Genomic DNA, 23,169 nt, shown 5'->3' with positions numbered 1-23,169 from the left:
ATAATCTCCACCCGGCACAGCCAGAAGAGGACTGGCCATCCCACATATGCTCTCTCTAATTCTCTCTTTCTTTCTCTCTCTCGGAGGACCTGAGCCCTAGGACCATGCCCCAGGAATACCTGACATGATGACTCCTTGCTGTCCCCAGTCCACCTGACTGTGCTGCTGCTCCAGTTTCAACTATTCTGCCTTATTATTATTCGACCATGCTGGTCATTTATGAACATTTGAACATCTTGACCATGTTTTGTTATAATCTCCACCCGGCACAGCCAGAAGAGGACTGGCCACCCCACATAGCCTGGTTCCTCTCTAGGTTTCTTCCTAGGTTTTGGCCTTTCTAGGGAGTTTTTCCTAGCCACCGTGCTTCTTCACCTGCATTGCTTGCTGTTTGGGGTTTTAGGCTGGGTTTCTGTACAGCACTTTGAGATATCAGCTGATGTACGAAGGGCTATATAAAATACATTTGATTGATTTGATTGATGGATGGATGGGTTTGATTTACCATTCATTCATTCTGTTACTGTTCCGTTACTATGAGCCCATCCTCACATTTAAAGTGCCACCACTGGTTTGGGGTGAGGCTCGTGTTGGGGGCGTGGCCACGCTGCTTGTACCTGCCCAGGAAATGCTCCGTTGGAGCCGAACCGGAACTGGGGGCAGGGCGAAGGACAGACCCAGAGAGGAGAGAGAGCCCACTGGACGAGCCAGGTCGCCATTCAACACAGCAGAGCCAATCACAAATTAGCATGACAGGAAATGGAAAATAATAAACCAATCCAAAAAAAGATGAGGATAAAATGAATTTACAGTGGAGGGAAAACAGTAGGAATTAAAATATGACAAAAAAATAAGATAGTGGATAAAATACCAAATGAAATTCACAATATATAAAATAGGGAACTAGTAACAAAATATATGTGAAACACACAACAGACAATGATGGAACTAGCGATGTGTGTGTGATCTGTTTGTGAGAGAAGTCTAGCACCATTTCATCCTACCAAACCGGAACAAGAAACAGTGTTTGTTCACGAGGATCAACCTGAACAAGGTGCATCTATGATTCGATCTACAAATCACCCAGCTACTAAATGAAAGGACATTTGACTGATCCTGATGATATAGAGATTAGTGAATCTGTGGAGCATCTAAACTCAGACTGGCCCTCATGAACAAGTAGAGAGAGCAGAGAGAGGAGAGGAGAGAGAGGAGAGGAGAGGAGAGGAGAGGAGAGGAGAGAGAGGAGAGGAGAGGAGAGAGGAGAGGAGAGAGAGGATAAGGGAGAGAGGAGAGAGAGGAGGGGAGAGAGAGGATAAGGGAGAAGGGAGAGAGGAGAGGAGAGAGAGGAGAAGAGAGAGAGGAGAGGAGAGAGAGGAGAGAGAGGAGAGACCAGAGAGAGGAGAGACCAGAGAGAGGAGAGAGCAGAGAGAGGAGAGAGCAGAGAGAGGAGAGAGCAGAGGAGAACAGAGAGGAGAACAGACTGAAGGGAGGTTAATTCATGTTCAATGAAGTACAGCAGGAGTTCCTTCTCAAAAACCTGGCAGTGACTGGGGAGCTGTACTGGGTGGTGACTGGGGAGCTGTACTGGGTGGTGACTGGGGAGCTGTACTGGGTGGTGACTGGGGAGCTGTACTGGGTGGTGACTGGGGAGCTGTACTGGGTGGTGACTGGGGAGCTGTACTGGGTGGTGACTGGGGAGCGGTACTGGGTGGTGACTGGGGAGCGGTACTGGGTGGTGACTGGGGAGCTGTACTGGGTGGTGACTGGGGAGCTGTACTGGGTGGTGACTGGGGAGCTGTACTGGGTGGTGACTGGGGAGCTGTACTGGGTGGTGACTGGGGAGCGGTACTGGGTGGTGACTGGGGAGCGGTACTGGGTGGTGACTGGGGAGCGGTACTGGGTGGTGACTGGGGAGCTGTACTGGGTGATGACTGGGGAGCTGTACTGGGTGATGACTGGGGAGCTGTACTGGGTGGTGACTGGGGAGCTGTACTGGGGAGCTGTACTGGGTGGAGACTGGGGAGCTGTACTGGGTGGTGACTGGGGAGCTGTACTGGGTGGTGACTGGGGAGCTGTACTGGGGAGCTGTACTGGGTGGTGACTGGGGAGCTGTACTGGGTGGTGACTGGGGAGCTGTACTGGGTGGTGACTGGGGAGCTGTACTGGGTGGTGACTGGGGAGCTGTACTGGGTGGTGACTGGGGAGCTGTACTGGGGAGCTGTACTGGGTGGTGACTGGGGAGCTGTACTGGGTGGTGACTGGGGAGCTGTACTGGGTGGTGACTGGGGAGCTGTACTGGGTGGTGACTGGGGAGCTGTACTGGGTGGTGACTGGGGAGCTGTACTGGGTGGTGACTGGGGAGCTGTACTGGGTGGTGACTGGGGAGCTGTACTGGGTGGTGACTGGGGAGCTGTACTGGGTGGTGACTGGGGAGCTGTACTGGGGAGCTGTACTGGGTGGTGACTGGGGAGCTGTACTGGGTGGTGACTGGGGAGCTGTACTGGGTGGTGACTGGGGAGCTGTACTGGGTGGTGACTGGGGAGCTGGACTGGGTGGTGACTGGGGAGCTGTACTGGGGTGGTGAGTGGTGACTGGGGAGCTGGACTGGGTGGTGACTGGGGAGCTGGACTGGGGAGCTGGACTGAGAGCTGTACTGGGTGGTGACTGGGGAGCTGGACTGAGAGCTGTACTGGGTGGTGACTGGGGAGCTGTACTGGGTGGTGACTGGGGAGGTGACTGGGGAACTGCACTGGGGTGGTGACTGGGGAGCTGCACTGGGGTGGTGACTGGGGAGCTGCACTGGGTGGTGACTGGGGAGCTGTACTGGGTGGTGACTGGGGAGCTGCACTGGGGTGGTGACTGGGGAGCTGCACTGGGTGGTGACAGGGGAGCTGTACTGGGTGGTGACTGGGGAGCTGTACTGGGTGGTGACTGGGGAGCTGTACTGGGTGGTGACTGGGGAGCTGTACTGGGTGGTGACTGGGGAGCTGTACTGGGTGGTGACTGGGGAGCTGTACTGGGGTGGTGAGTGGTGACTGGGGAGCTGTACTGGGTGGTGACTGGGGAGCTGGACTGAGACCTGTACTGGGTGGTGACTGGGGAGCTGTACTGGGTGGTGACTGGGGAGCTGGACTGAGAGCTGTACTGGGTGGTGACTGGGGAGCTGTACTGGGTGGTGACTGGGGAGCTGTACTGGGTGGTGACTGGGGAGCTGTACTGGGTGGTGACTGGGGAGCTGTACTGGGTGGTGACTGGGGAGCTGTACTGGGTGGTGACTGGGGAGCTGTACTGGGTGGTGACTGGGGAGCTGTACTGGGGAGCTGTACTGGGGTGGTGACTGGGAAGCTGCACTGGGGTGGTGACTGGGGAGCGGTACTGGGTGGTGACTGGGGAGCTGTACTGGGGTGGTGACTGGGGAGCGGTACTGGGTGGTGACTGGGGAGCGGTACTGGGTGGTGACTGGGGAGCTGTACTGGGGTGGTGACTGGGGAGCTGTACTGGGGTGGTGACTGGGGAGCTGTACTGGGTGGTGACTGGGGAGCTGTACTGGGTGGTGACTGGGGAGCTGTACTGGGTGGTGATTGGGGAGCTGTACTGGGTGGTGACTGGGGAGCTGTACTGGGTGGTGACTGGGGAGCTGTACTGGGTGGTGACTGGGGAGCTGTACTGGGTGGTGACTGGGGAGCTGTACTGGGTGGTGACTGGGGAGCTGTACTGGGTGGTGACTGGGGAGCGGTACTGGGTGGTGACTGGGGAGCGGTACTGGGTGGTGACTGGGGAGCGGTACTGGGTGGTGACTGGGGAGCTGTACTGGGTGGTGACTGGGGAGCTGTACTGGGTGGTGACTGGGGAGCTGTACTGGGTGGTGACTGGGGAGCTGTACTGGGGAGCTGTACTGGGTGGTGACTGGGGAGCTGTACTGGGTGGTGACTGGGGAGCTGTACTGGGTGGTGACTGGGGAGCTGTACTGGGGAGCTGTACTGGGTGGTGACTGGGGAGCTGTACTGGGTGGTGACTGGGGAGCTGTACTGGGTGGTGACTGGGGAGCTGTACTGGGTGGTGACTGGGGAGCTGTACTGGGTGGTGACTGGGGAGCTGTACTGGGGAGCTGTACTGGGTGGTGACTGGGGAGCTGTACTTGGTGGTGACTGGGGAGCTGTACTGGGTGGTGACTGGGGAGCTGTACTGGGTGGTGACTGGGGAGCTGTACTGGGTGGTGACTGGGGAGCTGTACTGGGTGGTGACTGGGGAGCTGGACTGGGTGGTGACTGGGGAGCTGTACTGGGGTGGTGAGTGGTGACTGGGGAGCTGGACTGGGTGGTGACTGGGGAGCTGGACTGGGGAGCTGGACTGAGAGCTGTACTGGGTGGTGACTGGGGAGCTGGACTGAGAGCTTTACTGGGTGGTGACTGGGGAGCTGTACTGGGTGGTGACTGGGGAGGTGACTGGGGAGCTGCACTGGGGTGGTGACTGGGGAGCTGCACTGGGGTGGTGACTGGGGAGCTGCACTGGGTGGTGACTGGGGAGCTGTACTGGGTGGTGACTGGGGAGCTGTACTGGGGAGCTGTACTGGGTGGTGACTGGGGAGCTGTACTGGGTGGTGACTGGGGAGCTGTACTGGGTGGTGACTGGGGAGCTGTACTGGGTGGTGACTGGGGAGCTGTACTGGGTGGTGACTGGGGAGCTGGACTGGGTGGTGACTGGGGAGCTGTACTGGGGTGGTGAGTGGTGACTGGGGAGCTGGACTGGGTGGTGACTGGGGAGCTGGACTGGGGAGCTGGACTGAGAGCTGTACTGGGTGGTGACTGGGGAGCTGGACTGAGAGCTGTACTGGGTGGTGACTGGGGAGCTGTACTGGGTGGTGACTGGGGAGGTGACTGGGGAGCTGCACTGGGGTGGTGACTGGGGAGCTGCACTGGGGTGGTGACTGGGGAGCTGCACTGGGTGGTGACTGGGGAGCTGTACTGGGTGGTGACTGGGGAGCTGCACTGGGGTGGTGACTGGGGAGCTGCACTGGGTGGTGACTGGGGAGCTGTACTGGGTGGTGACTGGGGAGCTGTACTGGGTGGTGACTGGGGAGCTGTACTGGGTGGTGACTGGGGAGCTGTACTGGGTGGTGACTGGGGAGCTGTACTGGGGTGGTGAGTGGTGACTGGGGAGCTGTACTGGGTGGTGACTGGGCAGCTGGACTGAGACCTGTACTGGGTGGTGACTGGGGAGCTGTACTGGGTGGTGACTGGGGAGCTGGACTGAGAGCTGTACTGGGTGGTGACTGGGGAGCTGTACTGGGTGGTGACTGGGGAGCTGTACTGGGTGGTGACTGGGGAGCTGTACTGGGTGGTGACTGGGGAGCTGTACTGGGTGGTGACTGGGGAGCTGTACTGGGTGGTGACTGGGGAGCTGTACTGGGTGGTGACTGGGGAGCTGTACTGGGGAGCTGTACTGGGGTGGTGACTGGGAAGCTGCACTGGGGTGGTGACTGGGGAGCGGTACTGGGTGGTGACTGGGGAGCTGTACTGGGGTGGTGACTGGGGAGCGGTACTGGGTGGTGACTGGGGAGCGGTACTGGGTGGTGACTGGGGAGCTGTACTGGGGTGGTGACTGGGGAGCTGTACTGGGGTGGTGACTGGGGAGCTGTACTGGGTGGTGACTGGGGAGCTGTACTGGGTGGTGACTGGGGAGCTGTACTGGGTGGTGACTGGGGAGCTGTACTGGGTGGTGATTGGGGAGCTGTACTGGGTGGTGACTGGGGAGCTGTACTGGGTGGTGACTGGGGAGCTGTACTGGGTGGTGACTGGGGAGCTGTACTGGGTGGTGACTGGGGAGCTGTACTGGGTGGTGACTGGGGAGCTGTACTGGGTGGTGACTGGGGAGCGGTACTGGGTGGTGACTGGGGAGCGGTACTGGGTGGTGACTGGGGAGCGGTACTGGGTGGTGACTGGGGAGCTGTACTGGGTGGTGACTGGGGAGCTGTACTGGGTGGTGACTGGGGAGCTGTACTGGGTGGTGACTGGGGAGCTGTACTGGGGAGCTGTACTGGGTGGTGACTGGGGAGCTGTACAGGGTGGTGACTGGGGAGCTGTACTGGGTGGTGACTGGGGAGCTGTACTGGGGAGCTGTACTGGGTGGTGACTGGGGAGCTGTACTGGGTGGTGACTGGGGAGCTGTACTGGGTGGTGACTGGGGAGCTGTACTGGGTGGTGACTGGGGAGCTGTACTGGGTGGTGACTGGGGAGCTGTACTGGGGAGCTGTACTGGGTGGTGACTGGGGAGCTGTACTTGGTGGTGACTGGGGAGCTGTACTGGGTGGTGACTGGGGAGCTGTACTGGGTGGTGACTGGGGAGCTGTACTGGGTGGTGACTGGGGAGCTGTACTGGGTGGTGACTGGGGAGCTGGACTGGGTGGTGACTGGGGAGCTGTACTGGGGTGGTGAGTGGTGACTGGGGAGCTGGACTGGGTGGTGACTGGGGAGCTGGACTGGGGAGCTGGACTGAGAGCTGTACTGGGTGGTGACTGGGGAGCTGGACTGAGAGCTGTACTGGGTGGTGACTGGGGAGCTGTACTGGGTGGTGACTGGGGAGGTGACTGGGGAGCTGCACTGGGGTGGTGACTGGGGAGCTGCACTGGGGTGGTGACTGGGGAGCTGCACTGGGTGGTGACTGGGGAGCTGTACTGGGGAGCTGCACTGGGGTGGTGACTGGGGAGCTGCACTGGGTGGTGACTGGGGAGCTGTACTGGGTGGTGACTGGGGAGCTGTACTGGGTGGTGACTGGGGAGCTGTACTGGGTGGTGACTGGGGAGCTGTACTGGGTGGTGACTGGGGAGCTGTACTGGGTGGTGACTGGGGAGCTGTACTGGGTGGTGACTGGGGAGCTGTACTGGGGTGGTGAGTGGTGACTGGGGAGCTGTACTGGGTGGTGACTGGGGAGCTGGACTGAGACCTGTACTGGGTGGTGACTGGGGAGCTGTACTGGGTGGTGACTGGGGAGCTGGACTGAGAGCTGTACTGGGTGGTGACTGGGGAGCTGTACTGGGTGGTGACTGGGGAGCTGTACTGGGTGGTGACTGGGGAGCTGTACTGGGTGGTGACTGGGGAGCTGTACTGGGTGGTGACTGGGGAGCTGTACTGGGTGGTGACTGGGGAGCTGTACTGGGGAGCTGTACTGGGGTGGTGACTGGGAAGCTGCACTGGGGTGGTGACTGGGGAGCTGCACTGGGGTGGTGACTGGGGAGCTGCACTGGGGTGGTGACTGGGGAGCTGCACTCTGGTGGTGACTGGGGAGCTGCACTGGGGTGGTGACTGGGGAGCTGCACTGGGGTGGTGACTGGGGAGCTGCACTGGGGTGGTGACTGGGGAGCTGCACTGGGGAGCTGTACTGGGTGGTGACTGGGGATCTGTACTGGGTGGTGACTGGGGAGCTGGACTGAGACCTGTACTGGGTGGTGACTGGGGAGCTGGACTGAGAACTGTACTGGGTGGTGACTGGGGAGCTGTACTGGGTGGTGACTGGGGAGCTGTACTGGGTGGTGACTGGGGAGCTGTACTGGGTGGTGACTGGGGAGCTGTACTGGGTGGTGACTGGGGAGCTGTACTGGGTGGTGACTGGGGAGCTGTACTGGGTGGTGACTGGGGAGCTGTACTGGGGAGCTGTACTGGGGTGGTGACTGGGGAGCTGCACTGGGGTGGTGACTGGGGAGCTGCACTGGGGTGGTGACTGGGGAGCTGCACTGGGGTGGTGACTGGGGAGCTGCACTGGGGTGGTGACTGGGGAGCTGCACTGGGGAGCTGTACTGGGTGGTGACTGGGGATCTGTACTGGGGAGCTGTACTGGGTGGTGACTGGGGAGCTGTACTGGAGTGGTGACTGGGGAGCTGGACTGGGGAGCTGTACTGGGGTGGTGACTGGGGAGCTGTACTGGGGTGGTGACTGGGGAGCTGTACTGGGGTGGTGACTGGGGAGCTGTACTGGGGTGGTGACTGGGGAGCTGTACTGGGGTGGTGACTGGGGAGCTGTACTGGGGTGGTGACTGGGGAGCTGTACTGGGGTGGTGACTGGGGAGCTGTACTGGGGTGGTGATTGGGGAGCTGTACTGGGTGGTGATTGGGGAGCTGTACTGGGTGGTGATTGGGGAGCTGTACTGGGTGGTGACTGGGGAGCTGTACTGGGTGGTGATTGGGGAGCTGTACTGGGTGGTGACTGGGGAGCTGTACTGGTGGTGACTGGGGAGCTGTACTGGGTGGTGACACACACTGTCCCCTCCCACCAACACACACACTGTCCCCTCCCACCAACACACACACTGTCCCCTCCCACCAACACACACACTGTCCCCTCCCACCAACACACACACTGTCCCCTCCCACCAACACACACACTGTCCCCTCCCACCAACACACACACTGTCCCCTCCCACCAACACACACACTGTCCCCTCCCACCAGCACACACACTGTCCCCTCCCACCAACACACACTGACCCCTACCATCAACACACACTTATAATATCCAACACACCACTACACCCCTCTCCCTCCTCACCTGTGTTAGAGCGCTGGATGAGTCCAGGCTTGCCCCCTTGGATGGGTCCAGGGGGGTTAAGGACTACGGGGGTCGGGGCGGGGGTGGCTGTGCTGGCGGGGGCGCTGGCAGTCTGAGTGGGGGGCTCCTTGACCCCCTCCATGGCCATGAGGACAGAGGACAGCTCCTGGAGAGGCATGTTACCCAGCTCAGAGGAGAAGGGACTGGGAGGGTTCTCCAGACACATCAACCAGCTGGTGTTACCTGGACAGGAGAGAAGTCAATTACCCCCCTGGAGTCCAATGACGCCCCGGTGTGTCAATCTAAGTCACATCACAAAATCCCCATCAAAATCCGTCAGTTTAAGCGAAAATCGGTCTTATCACGTAAACGGGGTCCTAACGTTTTTTTTTATATCAAATAGCCAAATGATCCACAGTATGACATAAAACCATTCCATATGACAGCTTAGCACCCCCCACCTCCAATGACTTAGACTTTTAGGAATTAACCAATTAACCAAAGGGGTGCGTCACTTGAGTGGGTTGAGTCACTGATGTGATCTTCCTGTCTGTGTTGGCGCCCCCCCTTGGGTTGTGCCGTGGCGGAGATCTTTGTGGGCTATACTCTGCCTTGTCTCAGGATGGAAAGTTGGTGGTTGAAGATATCCCTCTAGTGGTGTTGGGGCTGTGCTTTAGCAAAGTGGGTGGGGTTATATCCTTCCTGCTTAACCCTGTCCGGGGGTATCATTGGATGGGGCCACAGTGTCTCCTGACCCCTCCTGTCTCAGCCTCCAGTATTTATGCTGCAGTAGTTTATGTGTCGGGGGGCTAGGGTCAGTTTGTTATATCTGGAGTACTTCTCCTGTCCTATTCGGTGTCCTGTGTGAATCTAAGTGTGCGTTCTCTAATTCTCTTTCTTTCTCTCTCTCTCTCTCTCTCGGAGGACCTGAGCCCTAGGATCATGCGTCAGGACTACCTGGCACGATGACTCCTTGCTGTCCCCAGTCCACCTGGCCGTGCTGACCTTGCACCCTCGACAACCACTGTGATTACTATTATTTGACCATGCTAGTCATTTATGAACATTTGAATATCTTAGCCATGTTCTGTTATAATCTCCACCCGGCACAGCCAGAAGAGGACTGGCCACCCCACATAGCCTGGTTCCTCTCTAGGTTTCTTCCTAGGTTTTGGCCTTTCTAGGGAGTTTTTCCTAGCCACCGTGCTTCTACACCTGCATTGCTTGCTGTTTGGGGTTTTAGGCTGGGTTTCTGTACAGCACTTGGAGATCTCAGCTGATGTAAAAAGGGCTTTATAAATACATTTGATGTGATTGGAATTAGTCAGGTCAGAGGAGGAAGAGAGATAGAGAAGAAAAGAGAGAAAATAATCTAAAATGGTCTGTATCTTCCGTGTGTAAACAGATGAAGAGGAAGTTATTCAACAGGTGTGTGTGTGTGTGTGTGTGTGTGTGTGTGTGTGTGTGTGTGTGTGTGTGTGTGTGTGTGTGTGTGTGTGTGTGTGTGTGTTTACCTGAGGGTCTGCGTATGAAGATCTCAGCCCATCCCTGGGTCAGAACGGGAAGGAACTCTGCCAGGCTGGGCTTGTCTTTGAGAGGGTCCTTAGGGGGGGCACAGGGGGAAGGTGAGGGGGGCTCCAGGCCATCCAGACAGGGGCCAGAGGAGGAGGAGGGGGGAGAGAGGGGGACACCACACAGCTCTCCCCCCTCAGAGGGTGAGACCAGGGGGCTGAGGCTCTGGGCTGGACCTGCACGGAGGGCATGGCCACCTGAGGGGGGAGAAGGAGAAAGAACAGGTGGAGAGAAGGAGGAATTAGTGACATATCACCATCCCTACCTTACATGGAACGAAGGAGAGATAGAGAGACCCCTTCAGATTAGTGGATTCAGCTATTTCAGCCACGCCCGTTGCCCCAGAACATTACAGAACAGCCATGCAATCTCCAAAGACAAACATTGGCAGTAGAATGGCCTTACTGAAAAGCTTAGTGACTTACGTGGCACCATCATAGGCCACCTTTCCAACAAGTCAGTTCGTCAAATTTCTGCCCTGTTACAGTTGACCAGGGCAGCTCTAAGTGCTGTTATTGTGAAGTGGAAACGTCAAGGAGCAACAACGGCTCAGACGCGCAGTGGTAGGCCACACAAGCTTAAAGAACGGGACCGCCGAGTGCTGTCCTCGGATGCAACACTCATTTCTGAGTTCCAAACTGCCTCTGGAAGCAAACTCAGCACAAGAACTGTTCGTTGGGAGCTTCATGAAATGGTTTTCCATGGCCGAGCAGCCGCACACAAGTCTAAGATCACCATGCGCAATGCCAAGCGTCGGCTGGAGTGGTGTAAAGCTCTCCACCATTGTACTCTGGAGCAGTGGAAACGCGTTCTCTGGAGTGATGAATCACACTTCACCCTCTGGCAGTCCCGACGGACAAATCTGGGTTTAGTGGATGCCAGGAAAACGCTACCTGCCCCAATGCATAGTGCTAACTGTAAAGTTTGGTGGAGGGGGCTGTTTTCTGGGGCTGTTTTTCATGGTTCGGGCTAGGCCCCTTAGTCCCAGTGAAGGGAAATCTTTACACTACAGCATACAATGACATTCTAGAGGACTCTGTGCTTTCAAAATTGTGGTAATCGTTTGGGGAAGGCCCTTTCCTGTTTCAGCATGACAATGCCCCTGTGCACAAAGCGAGATCCATGCAGAAATGGTTTTGTCAAGGTTGGTGTGGAAGAACTTGACTGGCGGGCACAAAGCCCTGACCTCAACCCCATCAAACACCTTTAAGATGAATTGGAACACCAACTGCGAGCCAGGCCTAAATCGCATAACATCAGTGTCCGACCTCACTAATGCTCGTGGGTGAACAGAAGCAGAAGAACAGAAGTCCCTGCAGCAATGTTCCAACATCTAGTGGAAAGCCTTCCCAGGAGAGTGGAGGCTGTTATAGCAGCAATGTTCCAACATCTAGTGGAAAGCTTTCCCAGAAGAGTGGAGGCTGTTATAGCAGCAATGTTCCAACATCTAGTGGAAAGCCTTCCCAGAAGAGTGGAGGCTGTTATAGCAGCAATGTTCCAACATCTAGTGGAAGGCTTCCCAGAAGAGTGGAGGCTGTTATAGCAGCAATGTTCCAACATCTAGTGGAAAGCCTTCCCAGAAGAGTGGAGGCTGTTATAGCAGCAATGTTCCAACATCTAGTGGAAAGCCTTCCCAGAAGAGTGGAGGGGGACCAACTCAATATTAATGCCCACGATTTTGGAATGAGATGTTCACCACATACTTTAGATCATGTAGTGTATAGAATAGATAGCTAGATAGAGAGAACGTCCTCTTCCTACCTGACACGGATCGTGCTCTGATGACAGTAGAGAGAGAGAAGGATAGAGAAGGATAGAGAGTGAGAGACAGAGAGTTCCTCATCTTCCTACCTTCAATGGATCATACTTTGATGACAGTAGAGAGAGAAGGATAGAGAGTGAGAAGGATAGAGAGAGTTCCTCCTCTTCCTACCTGACATGGATCGTACTCTGATGACAGTAGAGAGAGAAGGATAGAGAGTGAGAGATAGAGAGAAGGATAGAGAGTGAGAGACAGAGAGTTCCTCCTTTTCCTACCTGACATGGATCGTACTCTGATGACAGTAGAGAGAGAAGGATAGAGAGTGAGAGATAGAGAGAAGGATAGAGAGTGAGAGACAGAGAGTTCCTCCTCTTCCTACCTGACATGGATCGTACTCTGATGACAGTAGAGAGAGAGAAGGATAGAGAGTGAGAGAGACAGAGAGAGTTCCTCCTCTTCCTACCTGACATGGATCGTACTCTGATGCGTGAGGCTCTGTTGAGCTGTTGACTGGACTGGGACTCCAGTTTGGCCGGAGCCTCTTTGGTCTGACGGGTGTGGAGGGAGGGGTCTGACCTACAGGGGGCAAGAGAGAGACCGGATATTACTGACAGTAGGTGTGTTACCGTGTGTGTATGGGTTACAGTGTGGTTGTGTATGGGTTACCGTGTGTGTGTGTGTGTGTGTGTGTGTGTATATGGGTTACCGTGTGTGTGTGTGTGTGTGTTACCGTGTGTGTGTGTGTGTGTGTGTGTATATGGGTTACAGTGTGTGTATATGGGTTACTGTGTGTGTGTGTGGTTACCTGGTCATCTCTCCCCCTCCTCCCAGCCTCTCAGCCATGTCCATTCCCAGTAGGGCCTGGCTCCTGACCCCACCACTGGTCGTTATGGTGATCAGCTTGTTACCCACCAGCCAGGTCATACTGCGACCCCCCGCCAGAAGGAACTCTGCTATAGGAGACCTGGCAAAGGTTAAGGGTCAGGGGTTAAGTCAAGGTCACTTAGTTCCGAGGGCTTATGGCAGTTGATAATCATAGAAGACCTCGTGTCCTTTTCCCCGTTGTGATTGGGTGAATAATGAAGACTAGAGTATAGACCTCGTGTCCTTTTCCCCGTTGTGATTGGGTGAATAATGAAGACTAGAGTATAGACCTCGTGTCCTTTCCCCCGTTGTGATTGGGTGAATAATGAAGACTAGAGTATAGATCTCGTGTCCTTTCCCCCGTTGTGATTGGGTGAATAATGAAGACTAGAGTATAGACCTCGTGTCCTTTCCCCCGTTGTGATTGGGTGAATAATGAAGACTAGAGTGAAGACCCACGAGGTCACTAATAAAGGCAGAAAATATCCCGTGGTCAACCCCCCCGTCCGTGCGTACCTCTTGGGCAGGGCTGAGAAGTTGGAGAAGACGTATCGAGCCATCATGTCCAGACAGGTCTCCGTTAACTCCAGGTGGACGGTCTTTAACCCATCGTCTGCCTGGCTCACGGTGTTCTCGTCAGAAGAACCCAGACTACACGTGGTGCTGGAGGTGTGCATCCTACAGCCAGGGGGTGTCAGATAAGGGTGTCAGAGAGGGTGTCAGATAAGGGTGTCAGAGAGGGTGTCAGATAAGGGTGTCAGAGAGGGTGTCAGATAAGGGTGTCAGATAAGGGTGCCACATAGGGTGTCAGAGAGGGGTCCCAGATAAGGGTGTCCGAGAGGGTGTCAGAGAGACACACACACCAGTGGAGGCTGCTGAGGGGAGGACGGCTCATAATAACGGCTGGAACGGAGTGAATGGAATCAAAACACATTCTATAAGTATAAATAACCGTTGATACCATTACAACTACTCCCTTCCAGACAATATTATGAGCCGTCCTCCCCTCAGCAGCCTCCGCTGACACACACACACACACACACACACACACACACACACACACAGTTTGCAAGATCCACACACACACACACAGTTTGCAAGATCCACACACGCAGCATTGCATTCTCCCACACACAGCCTGGCTCTTATCTTTCTCTCAGGTGTACACCTCTGATGTACACAAACACAGATGAGCCAATCTCTCTCCCACACACACACAAACAAGCTGGGACCTCTCTCCCACACACACAAACAAGCTGGGACTTGGTATAAGTAACTGTAGCGGCAGCCTGGGCGCTTGAAGTCACCCGTTCCCTCTGTGGATGTGAAGTGCTATGCTTACTGCTGACAGGGTGTCTCTTCTACAAAGGCCCGGGAACCACGGCTGGTGTCAGAGATAGAGGAAGACCAGGCGCTTTTATGTTGAAGGAGAGAGAGAGGAAGACCAGGCGCTTTTATGTTGAAGGAGAGAGAGAGAGAACACTAGAACAACATGCTGCACAGAACTCAGGGCCCGGGGGAACTGATGTACCGTAATATCCCAGTCACCTGATCTACATCTCCCTTCAGCATTCCTCCCTGGAGACCCCCCATTGCATCCCGGTAACCACGGTAACCACTGCCAGGGGAAACGGAACACCTCTAACGGAACACACAGCTACTGTTCTGTAGGACAAGTTACGCCGGTCTTCAAGGGGAGTGACATCGCCACAGGGAACGGGTTTGACGTAGGAACCGAGAGTTCAGACAAACACCGTCCAAACTACAACAGGAAGTAGTTAGGAAGTAATCTTATGGACAGATACTTTCAGCCTCTATGTCCACACATCTACATGATATACTAGATATTGAGAAGACTGTGTTTTAAACTAATGTAGATCATTCAAACTGCCTGTCTGTCTGTCTGCGTCCCTGTCTGTCTGTCTGTCTGTCTCCCTCCCTGTCTCTCTGCCTGTCTGTCTGTCTCCCTCCCTGTCTGTCTTAGTGTTATGTTATGTTGTATTGAAGTTCAACTAAACAGGTGTTCCATTGAAGGACAGATACAACCTGATGATACCTGGAGACAAAGGCCTTTATGAGCTAATAGAACACTGCTCTGAATGTCCTCAACAACAACAGCTGGAGACAAAGGCCTTTATGAGCTAATAGAACGCTGCTCTGAATGTCCTCTACAACAACAGCTGGAGACAAAGGCCTTTATGAGCTAATAGAACGCTGATCTGAATGTCCTCTACAACAACAGCTGGAGACAAAGGCCTTTATGAGCTAATAGAAAGCTGCTCTGAATGTCCTCAACAACAACAGCTGGAGACAAAGGCCTTTATGAGCTAATAGAACGCTGCTCTGAATGTCCTCTACAACAACAGCTGGAGACAAAGGCCTTTATGAGCTAATAGAACGCTGCTCTGAATGTTCTCTACAACAACAGCTGGAGACAAAGGCCTTTATGAGCTAATAGAACGCTGCTCTGAATGTCCTCTACAACAACAGCTGGAGACAAAGGCCTTTATGAGCTAATAGAACGCTGCTCTGAATGTCCTCTACAACAACAGCTGGAGACAAAGGCCTTTATGAGCTAATAGAACACTGCTCTGAATGTCCTCAACAACAACAGCTGGAGACAAAGGCCTTTATGAGCTAATAGAACGCTGCTCTGAATGTTCTCTACAACAACAGCTGGAGACAAAGGCCTTTATGAGCTAATAGAACGCTGCTCTGAATGTTCTCTACAACAACAGCTGGAGACAAAGGCCTTTATGAGCTAATAGAACGCTGCTCTGAATGTCCTCAACAACAACAGCTGGAGACAAAGGCCTTTATGAGCTAATAGAACGCTGCTCTGAATGTCCTCTACAACAACAGCTGGAGACAAAGGCCTTTATGAGCTAATAGAACGCTGCTCTGAATGTCCTCTACAACAACAGCTGGAGACAAAGGCCTTTATGAGCTAATAGAACGCTGCTCTGAATGTTCTCTACAACAACAGCTGGAGACAAAGGCCTTTATGAGCTAATAGAACGCTGCTCTGAATGTTCTCTACAACAACAGCTGGAGACAAAGGCCTTTATGAACTAATAGAACACTGCTCTGAATGTCCTAAACAACAACAGCTGGAGACAAAGGCCTTTATGAGCTAATAGAACACTGCTCTGAATGTCCTCAACAACAACAGCTGTCTGCCTGTTGCTATGGAGTTAAGAGGTACAGACTGAAGGACATGGAGAAGGGGACCCTTCAAATTAAATTACAGATTACCTGAATGGCAGTTAAAAGAGTGTGTGTGTGTGTGTGTGTGTGTGTGTGTGTGTGTGTGTAAGCAGACCACCAGTGGTAGGTAGGCAGAACACCTGTAGCCAGTAGGTGTCGGCTGAGGCACCAAGTCGGTTGTCGCGTTCCAAATGGCACCCTATTCCCTATGCAGTGCACTACTTTAGACCACGGCCCATAGGCAACCCCATAGGGCTCTGGTCAAAGGCAGTGCACTATGAAGGGAACAGTGTGCCGTGTGAGACGTTGCCATAGTCACACAGAGGCGTTGCCATAGTCACACACTGAGGCGTTGCCATAGTCACACACTGAGGCGTTGCCATAGTCACACACTGAGGCAAGTCTGTTAGACCTTCTGTTCGAGGAATCCCAAATACTGTACTTTCTTATAGGCACAGATCTAGGATCAGCTCAACTGGTCCCAATCCTATCCCTAACCATTAGAGGGGAAACACAAAACAGATCTAGGATCAACTCAACTGGCCCCAATCCTATCCCTAACCATTAGAGGGGAAACACAAAACTGGTCTTGGATCAGTGTGTAACGGGGAAGCTCCTCAGGCGGTCTAGTGATCGTCTCCTGCACCCTGCTGGTCAGGAGGGGGACTGACAGTTATACAGATTGTAACAGGGCCTGGTAAACTACACACTTCTTCCTCCGTCTCCTGGTACTTCAGTAGCCTGGTCCCAGATCAGTTCTTCCCTCTCCTTGGGACAATTTGGATTAGAACTAGTACTTCAGTAGCCTGGTCCCAGATCAGTTTGTGCTCTTGCCAACTCCATAGGAGGTCATTGTCAAGACAAATTGTTTGGCATGACGATGAGTTACCGTGATAACAAACAGACTGGCTAGTATTTGAGAGCTGACTAGTTGAGTGTCAGCTGAACTAATTCCCCATCTGACAGACTGCTCAATAACAACCTATGGACTCCTATGGGTTTGAGATACACAGATGGAGAGAAATGATGACACATTATCTAACCACCATTCACTTTTCACTCAGCCGCTCTCGCAGTCAGCCGCTCTCTCACAGTCAGCCGCTCTCTCACAGTCAGCCGCTCTCTCACAGTCAGCCGCTCTCTCAGTCAGCCGCTCTCTCACAGTCAGCCGCTCTCTCACAGTCAGCCGCTCTCTCACAGTCAGCCGCTCTCTCACAGTCAGCCGCTCTCTCACAGGTAGCCGCTCTCTCACAGGTAGCCGCTCTCTCACAGGTAGCCGCTCTCTCACAGGTAGCCGCTCTCTCACAGGTAGCCGCTCTCTCACAGGTAGCCGCTCTCTCACAGGTAGCCGCTCTCTCACAGGTAGCCGCTCTCTCACAGGTAGCCGCTCTCTCACAGGTAGCCGCTCTCTCACAGGTAGCCGCTCTCTCACAGGTAGCCACTCTCACAGTCAGCCACTCTCACAGTCAGCCACTCTCACAGTCAGCCACTCTCACAGTCAGCCACTCTCACAGTCAGCCACTCTCACAGTCAGCCACTCTCACAGTCAGCCACTCTCACAGTCAGCCACTCTCACAGTCAGCCACTCTCACAGTCAGCCACTCTCACAGGTAAGTATGTGTAGGGATTGGTGCATGGCAGGAGTCATTGAGTCAGTTGGAGACTGGCAGGAGTCATTGAGTCAGTCACTCGGTCATAGATGAGGGGTAGCATAATTCTGGTAACTTTCCCCAAAATTCCCAGACATCCCAATTGGAATATTCCTCGAATCTAGAAGGAATGATCGTGAAATCCAGGAATTTTCCAACCGGGATTTCTTGAAAATCTCGGAATTGTGGGAAAGTTACCTTAATTTTGTAACTCAGATAATCAAGGAATCCCAACATCCCACAAACAGACAGATGGTTGTAAATCAGCATAGCGGAACACGGAGCATCTGTGGGTCAAACAAACGCAAAGCAACAGAAAACCACACAGGCAGCATGCAAAGCATGTGTGTAAGACTGGCTTCTCATTGGCCCAGAACGCAATAGTCCCTTCCCACAGGGAAGAGGAAAAGCCAATCATTGGTAGCAGTGGCTGTCAGTCTTATCATCTCAGTACACTGCTTGGAGTAGGGCCATGTTTTTCTCCAGCCATTCAGTCAGTCAGTAAATTAAATCCAGTCGGCACAGCAAAACCCAGCAAACACCACAACCGAAAACAAACAAAAAATAACTATTCATAACAAACCAAAGCATCAAGAGAAATGAAAGAAGCCAAAACGGGGTTAACAGGAAAACATTGACAGAAATCTAGATGTTTTCCAAAGCACAAACTGCATGCAACGAAATCACTCAAATGTCGTAAAAAAAAAAAAAAGATGACAATTGCAGCCCAGAACCACTCAACACATCCTCCTCCAGCATGCCACCGCCACCCAACCCAGGTTTCCCTGGCAACCGCCCACCGGTCCTTATGGCGACGGGTCCCGCCCCCCACCACCAAGCCCCACCCCCCCCAACGGAAGCAAGAAATGTTATTTTCTGGGTTTTATTTCCTGGTTACCCAGAGTGCTCTCTACCTGCGCACCGCGTGCTCGGAGACGCTGATGCTTCGGGAGCGGAAGGCGTCCATGGCCGACAGATCTCTCAGCTCTTTAACGGGAGAGCCGGTACTCGCCGCGACGCCCGCTGCCATTGACGCCTGCTGCTGCTGCTGGTGGGCCTTCGCCATTTTGGCTGCCCGTAGGCTGGGACCATGGCAACGTGGCAGGAGTGGAGGGTGGAAGGTGTGGGGGGTAGGGGGCAGGTTGGTGTGTGTGAGATAGGGGGTGGGATTGTGTGTTGGAAAGAGGGACAGAGTAGGGGTGGGCGAGGGAGGTGAGGGCGGGGGGAGAGAGGTAACGGCCAACAGGAAACGGAAATCAGGATATGTCGCCCATCACGTCAGAAACGGCCCCGAACGACCACCAGGTGACCAACGGAGACACGGGCAAGGGGGTGGGGCACGAAGGTCAAAGGGTCAGAGGGCGAAGGTCAGGGGGATGAGCAAAAGAGAGTGTGCCAATAGCAATGGAGGGATCCAAGGTGTCAGGGCCCACCCACAACGCAGCACCCAGTCAGAGGAGGGGATGGGGGGGTCAAGTCAACCGAAGAGTAAACAAAAAACAAACAAACAAAAACAAGTTGAGAAAATTAACAGCAGTAAAACACTATGAATCGCACAAATAGGAACAGAAATATCAGAAAGGAAGGAACAACTATAAAGCAACAGGGAGATAAACAGCATCAGCTTTTTCCACAACAAACACAAACTACTCCTGAAAGAAAATGAGACGTCATCACATTGAGCAGCAAGAGAAGAAGCCGACGTTGCCATGACTCAGGAAGCATCCCAAAATGGCACCCTATTCCCTCTACAGTGCACCACCCTATGGGTCAAAAGTAGTGCCCTGTGAAGGGAATAGGCTGCCATTTGGGACACAGAGATCTGTTATAGGAGGATGGACTCCGAGCAGGAGGGGTTCAAATCAACACAACTGAAACAACCAACTGAAGAGATCGGCACGGCCTGAGGAGGGTTAATATAAACCAATGAACACAACAAGGGGGAAGGAAGAGGTTAAAGGTTAAAAACAAAAATCAACAACAAAATGTCAGGACCAACTGAGAGGAATGTGTTGGATGAAGCAGGTGTCGGAGGAGAGCACGGCTGATCTAAAAACACAAGAACCAATAGATCACGAACACATGATCTACTGTCTAACTACAAACGGACGTCTCGTATACTACGACACATTGTCCAAGTCTAAGACATAGTTGGATTCTGTAACCACTAGAGAGGACAAGTTACAGGAGAAACCACGTTTAATGTGAGAATACTCTAATGATGCCCTCACTGCTTTGTTTTATTTAAAACGTTCATTACTATATAAAAGCTGAAAAGAGCCCCTGGTACAACGACCAGGTTAATATCATACAGCTGTCTGATATGTGTTTTTACACCTGACATGCATCTCTCCAACTCCTACAGAGGTACAGTAGATAGAGTAAGTATACATAGGAGCAGGACAGGGTCAGGGGGTCTGGGCCGGTGGGAGGGGGTCAGGACAGGGTTAGGGGGTCTGGGACAGAGGGGGTCAGTACAGGGTTAGGGGGTCAGTACAGGGTTAGGGGGTCTGGCAGGGTGGGTGTCAGGACCGGGTTAGGGGGTCTGAGACAGTGGGATTGGGTTCAGTACAGGGTTAGGGGGTCTGGGGTCAGGACCGGGTTAGAGGGTCTGGGGAAGTGGTCAGTACAGGGTTAGGTGGTCTGGGACAGCTGCTGGGGGTCAGTAACGGTTAGGGGGTCTGGTACAGTAGGGAGGGGGTCAGGACAGGGTCAGGGGGTCTGGGACGGAGGGGGTCAGTACAGGGTTAGGGGGTCTGGGACAGTGGGATTGGGTTCAGTACAGGGTTAGGGGGTCTGGGACAGTGGGATTGGGTTCAGTACAGGGTTAGGGGTCTGGGACGGAGGGAGGGGGTCAGTACAGGCTATTAATAGAATGATGTTGTTATGTGTTACTATTGAGAGTTAACATGGGAGTGTGCTTGTTACTATGGTGCGTTACTATGGGAGCATGGGCGTTGCCATGGAGGGCACAAAGAAATCAGGAAGTGACATTTTGAGCGCCAACAGAAGAGAGGGAAATCAGGAGGAGAAAGAAGGAGAGAGAATCTACTCTTCTCCCCAAAGTCACCACAGAAAAAGCAAGGGAAGTGATTGGGAGTGGAGGGGGGTGGGCCCCAAGTCCATGGTCAACTTTGGTGGATAAGTCAACTTGCTCACAGAATTAAAAAAGAGCGATTCTAGACGATGTCAGTCAGGTCAGGACTTGATTATGACAGAATTCCAAGCTGGGTAGATTTTGATTGACACTCCAAAGGAACCATTAGGGTGGCCTGGTTATGGGTAGAGGGTAGGATTTAGGTGGGACGGGGTTCAGGAAGTCACTTTTGTGAGTGATTTAATTATTAGCTTTTATTATAAGATTTTATAATGTGATTTTATTTGGGGATTATTTCTCTGAGCATCTCTTTAATAGATTGCAGTGAAACAGCTGCCCTGATGAGAAAAACCCTTTGATCGAGATCGAGAGACAGAGAGACAGAGAGAGAGAGAGAGAGAGGAGAGAGAGAGAGAGACAGAGAGACAGAGAGAGAGAGAGAGAGACAGAGAGAGAGAGAGACAGAGAGAGAGAGAGAGAGAGAGAGAGAGGAGAGAGAGAGAGAGAGACAGAGAGACAGAGAGAGAGAGAGAGAGACAGAGAGAGAGAGAGAGAGACAGAGAGACAGAGCGAGAGAGAGAGAGAGAGAGACAGAGACAGAGACAGAGAGAGAGAGAGAGACAAAGAGAGAGAGAGACAGAGACAGAGAGAGAGAGAGAGACAGAGACAGAGACAGAGACAGAGAGAGAGAGAGAGACAAAGAGAGAGAGAGACAGAGAGAGAGAGAGAGAGAGAGAGAGAGAGAGAGACAGAGACAGAGAGAGACAAAGAGAGAGAGAGACAGAGAGAGAGAGAGAGAGAGAGACAGAGACAGTGTACAATGACACTTCGTCAATGACACGACAGAGAGACAGAGTGAGAAAGAGAAAAGACTAATCTCCTCTCTCTCCACCTCTTTGTGTATCTTGTGGTAATAATGTGCGTGAGTTGACAACAACAACCAACAGAAAATATTTACCAACAAAAACTAACCACCAAAACAGAAATGATCACCATAGCAACCTGTGGGAAACCAAAACAACCATCACACCACAACGACAGTCATGCGGAGTCCTGTGTTACCTTGACAACACCAACCTCCTGTACGGCCATGCGGTCACAAGATCTTCAATGAGTAGTCATGTGACCCGGCCGTGTGTGTGTGTGTGTGTGTGTGTACCTCTTGGGCCTCTCATTGAGGCTGGTGCTGCGAGCACGGAAGCTGCTCTGAGTGTCCTGGGTGTCATCGAACGGCATCAGAGCATTAGAGCGCAGACCCTGGAGAGAGAGAGGAGAGAGGGGGGAGGAGAGAGGAGAGAGAGGGGGGGGGGGGGGGAGGAGAGAGAGAGAGGAGAGAGAGGGGGAGAGAAGAGGGCAGAGAGAGGGGGGAGAGAGGGGAGAGGAGAGAGGAGAGAGGGGGGGGAGAGAGAGGAGAGAAGAGAGGAGAGAGAGAGGGGGGAGGGAGGAGAGGGGAGAGGGGAGGGGAGAGGGCAGAGAGAGGGGGGAGAGAGGGGAGAGGAGAGAGGAGAGAGAGAGAGGGGGGAGAAAGGGGGGAGAGAGAGAGAGGAGAGAGAGGGGGAGAGAAGAGGGCAGAGAGAGGGGGAGAGAGAGGAGAGGAGAGAGGAGAGAGGAGAGGGGGAGGGAGGAGAGAGGGAGAGGAGAGTGGGGAGAGAGAGAGAGAGGGGGGAAAGAGAGAGAGAGAGGAGAGAGAGGGAGAGAGAGAGGAGAGAGAGGGGAGAGGAGAGAGAGAGAGAGGGGAGAGAGAGGGGGGAGAGAGAGGGGGGAGAGAGAGGGGGGAGAGAGAGGGGGAGAGAGAGGAGAGAGAGAGAGAGAGAAAGAGGAGAGAGAGAGGAGAGTGAGTGAGAAGAGAGAGAGGGAGAGGAGGGAGTGGTTACAAGGAAAATGTCTCAGGAAACAGGTAGATGATGTGTAAACACAGAGACCACCTACCTTGGTGATGTACTGCACAAAGTCCTTTCTGAAGGTGAGTCGGCAGCGGAATAAACCACATGGAGATGACATGGTGAGCCAACGACACAATGTACTGGTTAAACCTGGAGACACAATGTACTGGTTAAACCTGAGAGACACAATGTACTGGTTAAACCTGGAGAGAGACAATGTACTGGTTAAACCTGGAGAGAGACAATGTACTGGTTAAACCTGGAGAGAAACAATGTACTGGTTAAACCTGGAGAGAGACAATGTACTGGTTAAACCTGGAGAGACACAATGTACTGGTTAAACCTGGAGAGAGACAATGTACTGGTTAACCTGGAGAGGACACAAATGTACTGGTTAAACCTGGAGAGACACAATGTACTGGTTAAACCTGGAGAGAGACAATGTACTGGTTAAATCTGGAGAGACACAATGTTACTGGTTAAACCTGGAGAGAGACAATGTACTGGTTAAACCTGGAGAGAGACAATTGTACTGGTTAAACCTGGAGAGAGACAATGTACTGGTTAAACCTGGAGAGAGACAATGTACTGG

General features: G+C 53.6%; 1 protein-coding gene across 2 annotated transcripts; it reads right to left on the bottom strand.

The window, feature by feature from the left end:
- Nucleotides 1-500: 500 nt before the first annotated feature.
- On the bottom strand, nt 501-22,727 carry LOC118959022 (tuberin-like). Of its 2 annotated transcripts, XM_036974392.1 has the most exons (9): nt 22,624-22,727; nt 21,854-21,951; nt 18,512-18,679; nt 13,258-13,419; nt 12,683-12,841; nt 12,341-12,453; nt 10,058-10,312; nt 8,544-8,786; nt 501-698 (listed from the first exon to the last, which is right to left on the bottom strand). In XM_036974392.1, the coding sequence occupies exons 1-9, from the start codon at nt 22,693-22,695 to the stop codon at nt 535-537; spliced, it is 1,434 nt and encodes a 477-aa protein (XP_036830287.1). In that variant the 5' UTR covers nt 22,696-22,727; the 3' UTR covers nt 501-534. The 2 variants fall into 2 exon arrangements, with proteins under 2 accessions (XP_036830287.1, XP_036830288.1); XM_036974393.1 differs by lacking the exon at nt 18,512-18,679.
- Between the last annotated feature and the right edge of the window lie 442 nt (nt 22,728-23,169).

The sequence above is a fragment of the Oncorhynchus mykiss genome, unplaced genomic scaffold (assembly GCF_013265735.2).
Source record: "Oncorhynchus mykiss isolate Arlee unplaced genomic scaffold, USDA_OmykA_1.1 un_scaffold_518, whole genome shotgun sequence".
In the NCBI taxonomy this organism is placed as follows: Eukaryota; Metazoa; Chordata; class Actinopteri; order Salmoniformes; family Salmonidae; genus Oncorhynchus; species Oncorhynchus mykiss.
Note: the sequence above shows the minus strand (reverse complement) of the source record. Positions and strands in the feature narration are given on the sequence as shown.